General features: G+C 53.7%; 1 protein-coding gene across 1 annotated transcript in view; it reads left to right on the top strand.

Annotated features, from left to right (window-relative positions):
* The window catches only part of LOC146751240 (uncharacterized), a 14362-nt gene extending 623 nt beyond the window's left edge, over positions 1 to 13739 (top strand). The window contains exons 2-11 of the mRNA XM_085535165.1: positions 570 to 599; positions 1186 to 1346; positions 2980 to 3028; positions 3108 to 3204; positions 5299 to 5425; positions 7689 to 7788; positions 8392 to 8457; positions 9333 to 9449; positions 9541 to 9737; positions 11254 to 13739. Of these exons, the coding sequence (XP_085391291.1) occupies positions 7712 to 7788; positions 8392 to 8457; positions 9333 to 9449; positions 9541 to 9737; positions 11254 to 12689 (1893 nt within the window). The 5' untranslated portion in view covers positions 570 to 599; positions 1186 to 1346; positions 2980 to 3028; ... (1 more) ...; positions 5299 to 5425; positions 7689 to 7711 and the 3' untranslated portion in view covers positions 12690 to 13739. The remainder of the gene's footprint in view (positions 1 to 569; positions 600 to 1185; positions 1347 to 2979; positions 3029 to 3107; positions 3205 to 5298; positions 5426 to 7688; positions 7789 to 8391; positions 8458 to 9332; positions 9450 to 9540; positions 9738 to 11253) is intronic.
* Positions 13740 to 13917: the final 178 nt, after the last annotated feature.

The following is a 13917-nucleotide window of genomic DNA, read 5'->3' as shown; positions in this document are numbered from 1 at the left end:
TATCCCTATAACCCCATTATATCCCTCATTTTAACCCCATAGCCCCATTATTTCCCTCACTGTGACCCCATAAGACCCCTAATATCCCTCACTGTGACCCTATAACCCCACTATATCCCTATAACTTCATTATATCCTTCACTGTGACCCCATAACCCCAATATATCCCTATGACCCCATTATATCCCCTACTGTGGCCCCATAACCCCATTATATCCCTATAACCCCATTATATTCCTTACTGTGACCCCATAACCCCATTATAAATCTTACTGTGACCCCATAAGACCCCTTATATTCCTCACTTTAACCCTATGGCCCCATTATATCCCCATACCCCATTATAACCCTCACTGTGACCCCATAACCCCATTATATCTCTATAGCCCCATTATATCCCTCACTGTGACCCCATAACCCCATTTCCCCCCCCCCTTTTACCCCATTTCTCCCCCCTTTTACCCCATTTCTCCCCCCTTTTACCCCATTTCTCCCCCCTTTTACCCCATTTCTCCCCCATTTGGGGTCCTTTTCCCCCCTATTCTGACACCCCCCCTTTCTCCCCACAGTTCCCCTCCTGTGTGCAGCAGGAGATGGCGGTGAGTGCATTATATGGGGGGGGCGGAGTATTATGGGATGTCCAATTGGGGTCCCCAAACCCCCCTATTATAACCACCCCCCCATTGGGGTCCCAAACCCCCTCAAAGGACCCTATTTGAAGCCCCCCCCCCCCTTTGTGTCCTCTCAGACCCCCCATTGGGGTCCTCAAACCCCCCTATTTAAACCCCCCTATTTTAACCCCCCCCCCCGGGTCCTCTCAATCCCCCATTGGGGTCCCCAGACTCCCCCAAAGCCCCCTATTTAAGCCCCCCCCATTGGGGTCCCCACCCCCCCCCATTTTATCCCCCTCTGGGTCCTCTCAACCCCCCCATTGGGTTCCCCAAAGCCCCCTATTTTAACGCCCCCCCCCCCCGTGTCCTCTCAGCCCCCCATTGGGGTCCCAACCCCCCCCCCATTTTAACCCCCCCTGTGTGTCCTCTCACCCCCCCTATCGGTGCCCCCCTATCGGTGCCCCCCCTATCAGTGCCCCCCTATCAGTGCCCCCCCTATCGGTGCCCCCCCTATCGGTGCCCCCCCTATCGGTGCCCCCCCATTAGTGCCCCCTATCAGTGCCCCCTATTGAAGCCCCCTCCCCTATTTCAGCCCTCCAGCAGCAGCTGTGCCAGGTGCTGTGTGACGCTGCCCTGACCTTCGTGTCCCTGCGCTTCCACGTGAGCTGTGGGTTTGTGGCCCAGCTCTGCCTGCTCTGCTCCTTCAAGTGCCTCCATTGCCTGGCCCAGAGCTGCGTAAGGGTTCCTTCAATGCCCCAAAAACAACAGAAAAACACCCAAAAAACACAACAGGGGGGGCAAGCTGCAACCCCCACATCCCCCCCCCTTATCCCCCCCCCCCATCACCCCCATCCCCTCCTCATCACCCCCCCCATATCCCCCTATTCCTCCCCACTCATGCCCCCCCCATTCCCCCCTTCATCCCCCCCAAGCCCCCGTCCCCCCTTATCCCCCCCTCAACATCACCCCCCCATCCCCTCCTCGTCCCCTCCCAATAATCCCCCCAACCCATCACCCCCCCCCCATATCGTCCCCATCCCCCCATATCATCATCATCCCCTTCCCCCCCCATATCTCCCCCCCATATCATCACCATCCCCCCCCATATCATATCTTCCCCCCCCCATATCATCCCCATCCCCTTCCCCCCATATCATCATCATCCCCCCCATATCATCATCATCCCCCCCATATCATCATCATCCCCCCCATATCATCATCATCCCCCCCATATCATCATCATCCCCCCATATCATCATCATCCCCCCATATCATCATCATCCCCCCCATATCATCATCATCCCCCCATATCATCATCATCCCCCCCATATCATCATCATCCCCCCCATATCATCATCATCCCCCCCATATCATCATCATCCCCCCATATCATCATCATCCCCCCCATATCATCATCATCCCCCCCATATCATCATCATCCCCCCCATATCATCATCATCCCCCCCATATCATCATCATCCCCCCCATATCATCATCATCCCCCCATATCATCATCATCCCCCCATATCATCATCATCCCCCCCATATCATCATCATCCCCCCCATATCATCATCATCCCCCCCATATCATCATCATCCCCCCCATATCATCATCATCCCCCCCATATCATCATCATCCCCCCCATATCATCATCATCCCCCCCATATCATCATCATCCCCCCCATATCATCATCATCCCCCCCATATCATCATCATCCCCCCATATCATCATCATCCCCGTGTCCCCCCCCCCATATCATCATCCCCATATCATATCATCCCCCCCATATCATATCATCATCCCCCCCATATCATCATCATCCCCGTGTCCCCCCCCATATCATCATCCCCATATCATATCATCCCCCCCATATCATATCATCATCCCCATCCCCCCATATCATATCATATCATATCACCCCCCCCATATCATCATCATCCCCCCCACATATCGTCCCCTTAACCCCCCCCCATATCATCATCCCCTTCCTCCCCCATTCCATCCCCCCCCATATCATCCCCATCTCCCCCCATATCATCATCCTCCCCTTCCCCCCATATCATCTCCCCCCCATTCCATCCCCCCCCCCCATATCATCCCCATCATCCCCCCCCATATCATATCATCCCCCCCCCCATATCTTTCCCATTCCCCCCCCATATCATATTGTCCCCCCCACATCATCCCCCCCATATCATATCATCCCCATCCCCCCCCCATATCATATTGTCCCCCCCACATCATCACCCCCCCATATCATATCATCCCCTTTCCCCCCCCCCCATATCGTCCCCATCCCCCCCATATCATATCATCACCCCCCCCATATCATATCACCCCCCCATATCACCCCATATCTCTTATAGGTGGAGCTGCGGCCTTATCTCCCCAGGTTCCTCCATTACTGCTTCAGCTGTGAGTGGGTTGGGGTCTGGGGGGGGTTATAGTGTTTCTTATGGGGTTTTTAACCCCCCCCCCCCATTTCTAACCTCAGCCTCCCTGCTGGGCCTGGTGCTGCTCAACCTCCATCTGTCCAGTTCACATGGATCCAATATGACGACAACCCGTTCCTGCTCTACCTGGGATTCGAGGTGAAGACCCCCCCAGAATTCATTCCTTGGGGGGGCAGAATCCCTATAAGACAAGGGATGGGGGCAGAATCCCCTATAAGACAATGGGGGGGGGTAGAATCCCCTTTAAGACAAGGGGGGGGGGGGCAGAATCCCCTATAAGAGAACGAGGGGGGTATAGAATCCCCTTTAAGACAAGGGGGGGGTAGAATCCCCTTTAAGACAATGGGGGGGGGTGTAGAATCCCCTATAAGACAATGGGGGGGCTCAGAATCCCCTTTAAGACAATGGGGGGGGGGGCAGAATCCCCTATAAGACAATGGGGGGGGTAGAATCCCCTATAAGACAATGGGGGGGGGGCAGAATCCCCTATAAGACAAGGGGAGGGGGGGGTAGAATCCCCTATAAGACAATGGGGGGGCAGAATCCCCTATAAGACAATGGGGGGGTAGAATCCCCTTTAAGACAAGGGGGGGGGGCAGAATCCCCTATAAGACAATGGGGGGGGGGCAGAATCCCCTATAAGAGAACGAGGGGGGTATAGAATCCCCTTTAAGACAAGGGGGGGGTAGAATCCCCTATAAGACAATGGGGGGGGGTAGAATCCCCTATAAGACAATGGGGGGGGGTAGAATCCCCTATAAGACAATGGGGGGGGGCAGAATCCCCTTTAAGACGGGGGGGGGGGCAGAATCCCCTATAAGATCATGGGGGGGGTAGAATCCCCTATAAGACAATGGGGGGGGGCAGAATCCCCTATAAGACAATGGGGGGGGCAGAATCCCCTATAAGACAATGGGGGGGGTCAGAATCCCCTATAAGACAATGGGGGGGGGTCAGAATCCCCTATAAGACAATGGGGGGGGGGCAGAATCCCCTATAAGACAAGGGGGGGGCTCAGAATCCCCTATAAGACAAGGGGGGGGCTCAGAATCCCCTATAAGACAATGGGGGGGGCAGAATCCCCTATAAGACAATGGGGGGGGCAGAATCCCCTATAAGACAAGGGGGGGGCAGAATCCCCTATAAGACAATGGGGGGGTCAGAATCCCCTATAAGACAATGGGGGGGTCAGAATCCCCTATAAGACAATGGGGGGGGGGTAGAATCCCCTATAAGACAATGGGTGGGTCAGAATCCCCTATAAGACAATGGGGGGGTCAGAATCCCCTATAAGACAATGGGGGGGTCAGAATCCCCTATAAGACAATGGGGGGGTCAGAATCCCCTATAAGACAATGGGGGGGCTCAGAATCCCCTATAATACCCCAACCCTAATGCCCTATATCTGCCCCCCCCCCATAGCACTTCATCCTATCGATCACATTGATTATCACCTATAATCAATACGCGCTGTGCCACCAGCAGATGGGGGGGGGGTCAGAATCCCCTATAAGACAATGGGGGGGGCTCAGAATCCCCTATAATACCCCAACCCTAATAGCCTCTGTATGTCCCCCCCCCCCCCCCCATAGCACTTCATCCTATCAATCACATTGATTATCACCTATAATCAATATGGGCTGTGCCACCAGCAGCTGGGGGGGGGGGGGTCAGAATCCCCTATAAGACAAGGCTGATGTTTGGGGGGGGGGGGGGCTCAGAATCCCCTATAATACCCCAACCCTAATGTCCTATATCTGCCCCCCCCCATAGCACTTTATCCTATCGATCACATTGATTATCACCTATAATCAATACGCGCTGTGCCACCAGCAGCTGGGGGGGGGGGGGGTCAGAATCCCCTATAATACCCCAACCCTAATAGCCTCTGTATGTCCCCCCCCCCCATAGCACTTCATCCTATCGATCACATTGATTATCACCTATAATCAATACGGGCTGTGCCACCAGCAGATGGGGGGGGGGGTCAGAATCCCCTATAAGACAATGGGGGGCTCAGAATCCCCTATAATACCCCAACCCTAATATCCTTTCTATACCCCCCCCATAGCACTTCATCCTATTGATCACATTGATTATCACCTATAATCAATACGGGCTGTGCCACCAACAGATGGGGGGGGGTCAGAATCCCCTATAAGACAATGGGGGGGCTCAGAATCCCCTATAATACCCCAACCCTAATGTCCTTTCTATGCCCCCCCCCCATAGCACTTCATCCTATCGATCACATTGATTATCACCTATAATCAATACGGGCTGATCCGCCGCCGGCAGCAGCAGCAACGAGGCCCAAGGGATGAGCAGCTGGTGTCGGCCATCGTGGCTGTGGTGTTCTGTAAGAAAAAAACCCATTTTGGGGCTTTTTTAACCCATTTTTGGGGTTGGGAAAGGATGGGGGGGGGGGGGGGTGTCCCTATGGAGGGCATTGGGGGGGGGGAGTGTTGCTGTGGGGGGTGTTGAGGGGTTATTTGAGCCCATTAATTGGGTTATTTGGGGTTATTTGGGGTTTAATTGGGTTATTTGAGCCCATTAATTGGGATATAGGGCTTAATTGGGGATATTTGGGGTTTAATTGGGGATATTTGGGGTTTAATTGGGGATATTTGGGGTTTAATTGGGGATATTTGGGGTTTAATTGGGGCTATATGGGGTTTAATTGGGGCTATATGGGGTTTAATTGGGGCTATATGGGGTTTAATTGGGGTTATTTGACCCCATTAATTGGGATATAGGGCTTAATTGGGGTTATTTGGGGTTTAATTGGGATATTTGGGGTTTAATTGGGTTATTTGAGCCCATTAATTGGGATATAGGGCTTAATTGGGGTTATTTGGGGTTTAATTGGGGTTATTTGGGGTTTAATTGGGGATATTTGGGGTTTAATTGGGTTATTTGACCCCATTAATTGGGATTATTTGGGGTTATTTGGGGTTTAATTGGGGATATTTGGGGTTTAATTGGGTTATTTGACCCCATTATTTGGGGTTTAATTGGGGCTATATGGGGTTTAATTGGGGTTATTTGACCCCATTAATTGGATATAGAGCTTAATTGGGGTTATTTGGGGTTTAATTGGGTTATTTGACCCCATTAATTGGGATATAGGGCTTAATTGGGGTTATTTGAACCCATTAATGAGGATATGGGGCTTAATTGGGGTTATTAGGGGCTTAATTGGGGTTATTAGGGGCTTAATTGGGGTTATTAGGGGCTTAATTGGGGTTATTAGGGGCTTAATTGGGGCTATTTGGGGTTTAATTGGGGTTATATGGGGTTTAATTGGGGTTATTTGACCCCATTAATTGGGATATGGGGTTTAATTGGGGGTTATTTGAACCCATTAATTAGGATATAGGGCTTAATTGGGGTTATATGGGGTTTAATTGGGGTTATATGGGGTTTAATTGGGGTTATATGGGGTTTAATTGGGTTATTTGACCCCATTTATTGGGATATAGGGCTTAATTGGGGTTATTTGGGGTTTAATTGGGGTTATTTGACCCAATTAATTGGGATATGGGGTTTAATTGGGGGTTATTTGAACCCATTAATTAGGATATAGGGCTTAATTGGGGTTATTTGGGGTTTAATTGGGGTTATTTGGGGTTTAATTGGGGTTATTTGGGGTTTAATTGGGGTTATATGGGGTTTAATTGGGGTTATATGGGGTTTAATTGGGGTTATTTGACCCCATTACTCACGATTTGGGGTTTAATTGGGGGTTATTTGAACCAATTAATTAGGATATGGGGCTTAATTGGGGCTATTTGGGGCTTAATTGGGGCTATTTGGGGCTTAATTGGGGTTATTTGACCCCATTAATTGGGATATGGGGTTTAATTGGGGGTTATTTGAACCCATTAATTAGGATATGGGGTTTAATTGAGGTTTATTTGACTCTATTAATTTGGATATGGGGCTTAATTGGGGTTATTTGGGGCTTAATTGGGGTTATTTGGGGCTTAATTGGGGTTATTTGGGGCTTAATTGGGGTTATTTGGGGCTTAATTGGGGTTATTTGGGGCTTAATTGGGGTTATTTGGGGCTTAATTGGGGTTATTTGGGGCTTAATTGGGATATGGGGTTTAATTGGGGGTGATTTGGGGTTTAATTGGGCTATTTAACCCCATTAATTAGGATTTGGGGATTAGTTGGGGGGGTATTTGACCCCATTGATGAGGATATGGGGTTATTAGGGGCTTAATTGGGGTTATTTGACTCCATTAATTAGGATTTGGGGTTTAGTTGGGGTTATTTGGGGTTTAATTGGGGTTAATTGGGGTTTAATTGGGCTATTTAACCCCATTAATTAGGATTTGGGGTTTAATTGGGGGTTATTTGGGGCTTAATTGGGGTAATTTGGGGTTTAATTGGGGTTATTCGATCCCATTAATCAGGATTTGGGGTTTAGCTGGTGGTTATTTGGGATTATTCGGGGTTTAACTGGGGTTTATTTGTCCCCATTCCTCCGGATTTGGGGTTTAACTGGGGTTTAGGCTCTAAATGGGGTTTCTCCCACCCTCCCCCCATACAAATAAAGGCACTTTGACCCCTTTAAGCCCCCATTAACCCCATAACGTGGTTCCCCCCCCCCCCAGGTCTTGTCAGGGTCTACGTCTACATGGGCTACATCATGAAGATGCTGACCCTACAAATCTTCCCCATCTTCGCTTTCCATCCCATGTACCTGGCCATAATGTGAGTTCCTTTATGGGGTCCCCCATTGATCCCCCTTAATTCCTCCTCCTTTATGGGGTCCCCCATTGATCCCCCTTAATTCCTCCTCCTTTATGGGGTCACCCCATTGATCCCCCTTAATTCCTCCTCCTTTATGGGGTCCCCCATTGATCCCCCTTAATCCCTCCTCCTTTATGGGGTCCCCCATTGATCCCCTTAATTCCTCCTCCTTTATGGGGTCCCCCATTGATCCCCCTTAATTCCTCCCCCATTTGGGGTCTCTTGGGGTCCCCATTGATCCCCCTTAATTCCTCCCCCATTTGGGTCTATTGGGGTTTGGGGTCCCCCATTGATCCCCCTTAATTCCTCCTCCTTTATGGGGTCCCCCATTGATCCCCTTTAATTTTTCCATTTGGGGTCTCTTGGTGTTTGGGGTCATTGTGCCCCATCCCCATTTACATCCAATTACTGGCTGGGAGGTGGAAAAAGGCCTCAAAAAGGGGCTTTAAGGGGTCAAAAAGTCTCAATTTTTGGGTTTTTTGGGTTTTTTTGGGGGTTTTTTTGGGGTTTTTTTGGGGGTTTTGGGGCTGGTTCTGCCCCTATTTCCCTTTGGTTTCATTGCAGGCAGTTGAAGGAAGTCGTGTTGGATTCCACTGCACTGATACGTGTTGGGCACAATGGGAGCACAGTGTGAGTTGGGGCATCAAACCTAAATCCTGCTTTTTCTTCCTCATTTTGGGGTCATTTCAGCCTTTTTTGGGGTCATTTCAGCCTTTTTTGGGGTCATTTCAGCCTTTTTTGGGGTCATTTCAGCCTTTTTTGGGGTCATTTCAGCCTTTTTTGGGGTCTTGGAGGTGATGGTTCTGCTTTGAGGGTGGGATCTGCCTGAGGAAAAAGCCAAATTTGGGGGTGAAAATGGCTCGTTTTTGACCCCAAAATGGGTTGGGATGACCCTATAGTTATAGGAGAAAGTTAATGGGGTCAGGGGGGGGGGAATCACCCCCTATGGGATGTTAATGGGGTCAATGGGGGGGAATCACCCCCTATGGGACGTTAATGGGGTCAATGGGGGGGAATCACCCCCTATGGGACATTAATGGGGTCAATGGGGGGAATCACCCCCTATGGGATGTTAATGGGGGGGGAATCTCCCCCTATGGGATGTTAATGGGGTCAATGGGGGGGATCACCCCCTAAGGGACGTTAATGGGGTCATTGGGGGGGTAATCACCCCCTATGGGACGTTAATGGGGTCAATGGGGGGGGAATCACCCCCTATGGGACGTTAATGGGGTCAGTGGGGGGGGAATCACCCCCTATGGGATGTTAATGGGGTCATTGGGGGGGTAATCACCCCCTATGGGATGTTAATGGGGTCAATGGGGGGGAATCACCCCCTATGGCCCCTTAATGGGGTCAATGGGGGGGAATCACCCCCTATGGGATGTTAATGGGGGGGGAATCACCCCCTATGGGCCGTTAATGGGGTCAATGGGGGGGGGAATCACCCCCTATGGGCCGTTAATGGGGTCTATGGGGGTCTTTAACCCCCTAATCCCATACAGGATCCCAGGTGCCCCCCCAGAAGCTGTTCTGCCCGACGACCGCTCGTGCGTCATCTGCCGCGAGGAGATGGGCCCGGAGGTGACGGCCTTACCCTGCTGCCACGTCTTCCATACCAGGTTTGGGTTGAATTCCTCTCCTTTTAGGATCCCCTATAGGGTTTTTTTATAGGTTCATGGATCCTATGTTGTTTTCCCCCCCCCCCATCAGCTGCCTCCGCTCGTGGTTCCAACGCCAATGGACGTGCCCTATGTGTCGGATGTCTGTCCAGCGGGGGCTCTTCCCCGAGCTGCAGCCCCCTGCCCCTATAACAACTCAGCCCCCCGACCCCATAGTGCAGCCCCCTGACCCTCCGTCAAGGCCCACGACGCCCCCACAGACCCCAGTGGATCCTCAACCCCAAGACTGTAAGTAAACATCCCAAACAACCCCAAATCCACCCCCTTACCTCCCACCCTCCCTTATCCCCCTCCCCCCATCTCCCCCACCTTCCCCTCTACCTCCCCCTTACCCCCCCACTCCCCTTACCCCCCCTTATTCTCCTTTACCCCCTTACCCCCCCACACCCCACACCCCCTCACACCCTTTACCCCCCTACTCCCCACCCCTCTTACCCCCTTGCCCCCTTAACCCTTACCCCCCCCTTACCCCCCTCACCCTCTTTTTCCCCCCTTAACTCCTTCCCCTCCTTCCTCTCCCTTGCCCCCTTACCCCCTTATTCCTTATCCCCCTCCTCCTTCCATCTCCCCCTTCCCCCCTTACCTCTCCCTCCCCCCTTAACCCCCCCCACTCCCCTTACCCCCCTTACTCCCCTTACCCCCTTACTCTCCCTTACCCCCCCTTAACCCTTACCCCTCCTTTTACCCCACCTTCCTCTCCCTTACCCCCCTCACCCCCTTTATCCCCCCTTAACCCCTTCCCTCCTTCCTCTCCCTTACCCCCTTTACCCCCCTCATCCTTATCCCCCTCCTCCTTCCATCTCCCCTTCCCCCTTACCTCTCCCTCCCCCCTTACCCCCCCACTCCCCTTACCCCCCTTAACCCTTACCCCCCTTAGTCTCCCTTACCCCCTTTAACCCTTACCCCCCTCCTTTTACCCCACCTTACTCTCCCTTACACCCCCTTACCCCCCTCACCCCCTTTATCCCCCCTTAACCCCTTCCCCTCCTTCCTCTCCCTTACCCCCTTTACCCCCTCATTCCTTATCCCCCTCCTCCTTCCATCTCCCCCACCCCCCTTACCCCCCTTACTCTCCCTTACCCCCCCTTAACCCTTACCCCTCCTTTTACCCCACCTTACTCTCCCTTACACCCCCCTTACCCCCCTCACCCCCTTTATCCCCCCTTAACTCCTTCCCCTCCTTCCTCTCCCTTACCCCCTTTACCCCCCTTATCCCCCTCTCCCCTCCTCCTTCCATCTGCCCCTTCCCCCCTTACCTCTCCCTCCCCCCTTACCCCCCCTTATTCTCCTTTACCCCCTTACCCCCTCACCCCCTTACACCCCTTTACCCCCCTACTCCCCACCCCTCTTACCCCCTTGCCCCATTAACCCTTACCCCCCCTTACCCCCCTCACCCCCTTTATCCCCCCCTTTAACCCCTTCCCCTCCTTCCTCTCCCTTACCCCTATTACCCCCCTCATCCCTTATCCCCCTCCTCCTTCCATCTCCCCCAGCCCCCCTTACCTCTCCCTCCCCCCTTACCCCCCCCACTCCCCTTACCCCCCTTAGTCTCCCTTACCCCCCCTTAACCCTTACCCCCCTCCTTTTACACCACCTTACTCTCCCTTACACCCCCCTTACGCCCCTCACCCCCTTTATCCCCCCTTAACCCCTTCCCCTCCTTCCTCTCCCTTACCCCCTTTACCCCCCTTATCCCCCTCTCCCCTCCTCCTTCCATCTCACCTCTCCCCCCCATCTCCCTCAGGGGAGGAAGAAGCAGCAGCAGAAGATCCCGAAGACCCAGACCCAGAAGCCGAGATAGAAGAGATAGAAGAGATAGAGGACGACCTGCCCCCGGTGCGACGCTACGTGAGCCAGGACAGGCTCCGTGAGCTCAGGGCCCGTTACCGCCGCCATGTTGGGGAAAGCATGGCGGCCTGGCTGCTGCGCTGCTGGGACGACGACGCCACCTCGGTGACTCTGGAAGGCCACGAGGTTGAACGCATGGTTCCATTGGCCAACCATTATGGGGTGGATGCCGCCATGTGTAACATCCCCAGCCGCTCCTACAACTTATGGAAGAGGATGTTGAACGGGGTCAGGGAGTGTTACAGCTTTCGGGATCACGGCCCCATCGCGCTGCCTTGGTTCACGTTGGATGAAGGGATCCAATACCTCCGTCAGATGGCTGTGTTAGAGATGCTCTACGCCGATTCCTATCAGCCCCACAACCCCAATGCTGACGAGTCCCCTGACTTCTTTAAGTGCACCCCGTTAATGTGGTGTGCGTTAACAGCCACCGCCCCCCCTACGTATATAGGGACTCTATCGGCCATGCAGTGCTTGGCCTATAAACCCACCACTGTGATGCTGTTGGCCGCCGCCCTGAAGGATTACGATAAGAACGTGGGCTCCATCCAGCGCCGCTGCCTGGACTTGGTGGAGGCGCTGAGCGACCAGGTGACCAGGTTAAATAGGGAGATCCAGGAGTGTAAGAGGAAACAGGGCAACAACTCATTACCTGCATTGACTTACTATGAGGGACAGGGGAGAAGGGGGCAAGATGGACGACGAGGGGGACGACAAGATGGCCGCCAAGATGGCTGCCGAAGAGGACAAGATGGCCGCCAAGATGGCCGCCGAAGAGGACAAGATGGCTGCCAAGATGGCCGCCGAAGAGGACAAGATGGCCGCCAAGATGGCTACCAAGATGGCCGCCGAGGAGGAGGACAAGATGGCTGCCAAAGGGGAGGACAAGATGGCCGACAAGGGGGAGGACAAAGGAAACAGAACAGCTGCTTACCTGCCCTGACTTATTATGAGGGAGAGGGGAGAAGAGGGCAAGATGGCCGCCGAGGGGGGCGACAAGATGGCGGCCGAAGAGGACAAGATGGCGGCCGAGGAGAGCAAGATGGCGGCCGAGGAGGACAAGATGGCGGCCGAGGAGGACAAGATGGCGGCCGAGGAGGAGGAGCTTTGAGCCTGGTGGAGGAAGGCCGCGACCCACGGGCCACGTTCTGGTTTTACCTGCGGGATCACGGGGAGAACATGAGGAGATGGGACGGGAAACCCACGGCCATGTTACAGAGGAGGGTGGAGGAGCTGATGGGGGACGGGCCTGCACAGCATGGAGCCAACAGGAGGAGGTTCAATGGCAGGAGGAGCCAGGGATATGGGGCAACGTATGGGGGGCTGCCATAGGGGATCAATAGGGAGTCAGTGGGGGGGTCTAACATAGGGGGCTCCCTATGGAGTCAATAGGGGGGTCTAATATAGGTCAATGGGGGAGGGGTCTTCCATAGGGTGCTCCCTATGGAGTTAATTAGGGGGGGTCCTCAATAGGGGGGTCCCTATGGAGTCAATTGGGGGGTCTTCATAGGTCAATGGGGGGGGTCTTCTATAGGGGGTTATATATATAGTCAGTAGGATGGGGGGGTCTTCCATAGGGGGTTCCCTATGGAAGATCCCCATAGGCACCCCAAAGAACCCCATAGAGACCTATAGGGACCCATATGTCCCCACAGAGCCCCATAGGACCTCCCATCTCCCCATAGGGACCCCCATAGAGCCCCATAGGGACCCTTATCTCCCCATAGAGCCCCATAGGGATCCCCATAGAGCTCCATAGGGCCCCCATGTCCCCAATAGAGCCCTATAGGGACCCCTCTGTCTCCATAGAGCCCCATGTCCCCACAGAGCCCTATAGGGACCCCTTAGAGCCCTATAGGGACCCCTCTGTCCCCATAGACCCCCATGTCCCCATAGAGCCCTATAGGGACCCGTCTGTCCCCATAGACCCCCATGTCCCCATAGAACCCTATAAGACCCCCATGTCCCTATAGAGCCCTATAAGACCCCCATGTCCCCATAGAGCCCTATAGGGACCCATCTGTCCCCATAGAGCCCTATAGGGACCCCATAGAGCCCTATAGGGACCCCTCTGTCCCCATAGACCCCCATGTCCCCATAGAGCCCTATAAGACCCCCATGTCCCCATAGAGCCCTATAGGGACCCCTCTGTCCCCATAGACCCCCATGTCCCCATAGAGCCCTATAGGGACCCCCATGTCCCCATAGACCCCCATGTCCCCATAGAGCCCTATAGAGACCCCTCTGTCTCCCAGCAATAAGGTGGGCAGTGTGAGGGCGGCTCCATTGCGGTGCAGCCTGAGGTGGAACCGCCGCCATTTTCGCTTCTTTTCTATCCAAAAATCTATCCAAGATTTGAGGCAATAAAAGCCGTTTTTCTCATTTTCCGTCCGCTTCGTCCCTCTCTCCGCCTCGTTCCGGGTGGGCCCCACCTCCTGCCATCGCCGCTTTAAGGCGACGCGGCACCTCTTGAAGGCGCGCTTTACGGCCTCAGGGCGTTTTACGGCCTCGGCGCGCTTTACGGCTTTACAGCCGTCGGGGGAGCGCGTTACGACAGTCG

The sequence above is a fragment of the Coturnix japonica genome, unplaced genomic scaffold (genome assembly GCF_054131305.1).
Source record: "Coturnix japonica strain WE unplaced genomic scaffold, WE-NBRP24 Scf109, whole genome shotgun sequence".
Classification (NCBI taxonomy): domain Eukaryota; kingdom Metazoa; phylum Chordata; class Aves; order Galliformes; family Phasianidae; genus Coturnix; species Coturnix japonica.
The sequence above is the reverse complement of the archived record's forward strand: the minus strand, read 5'-3'. Positions and strand labels throughout refer to the sequence as shown.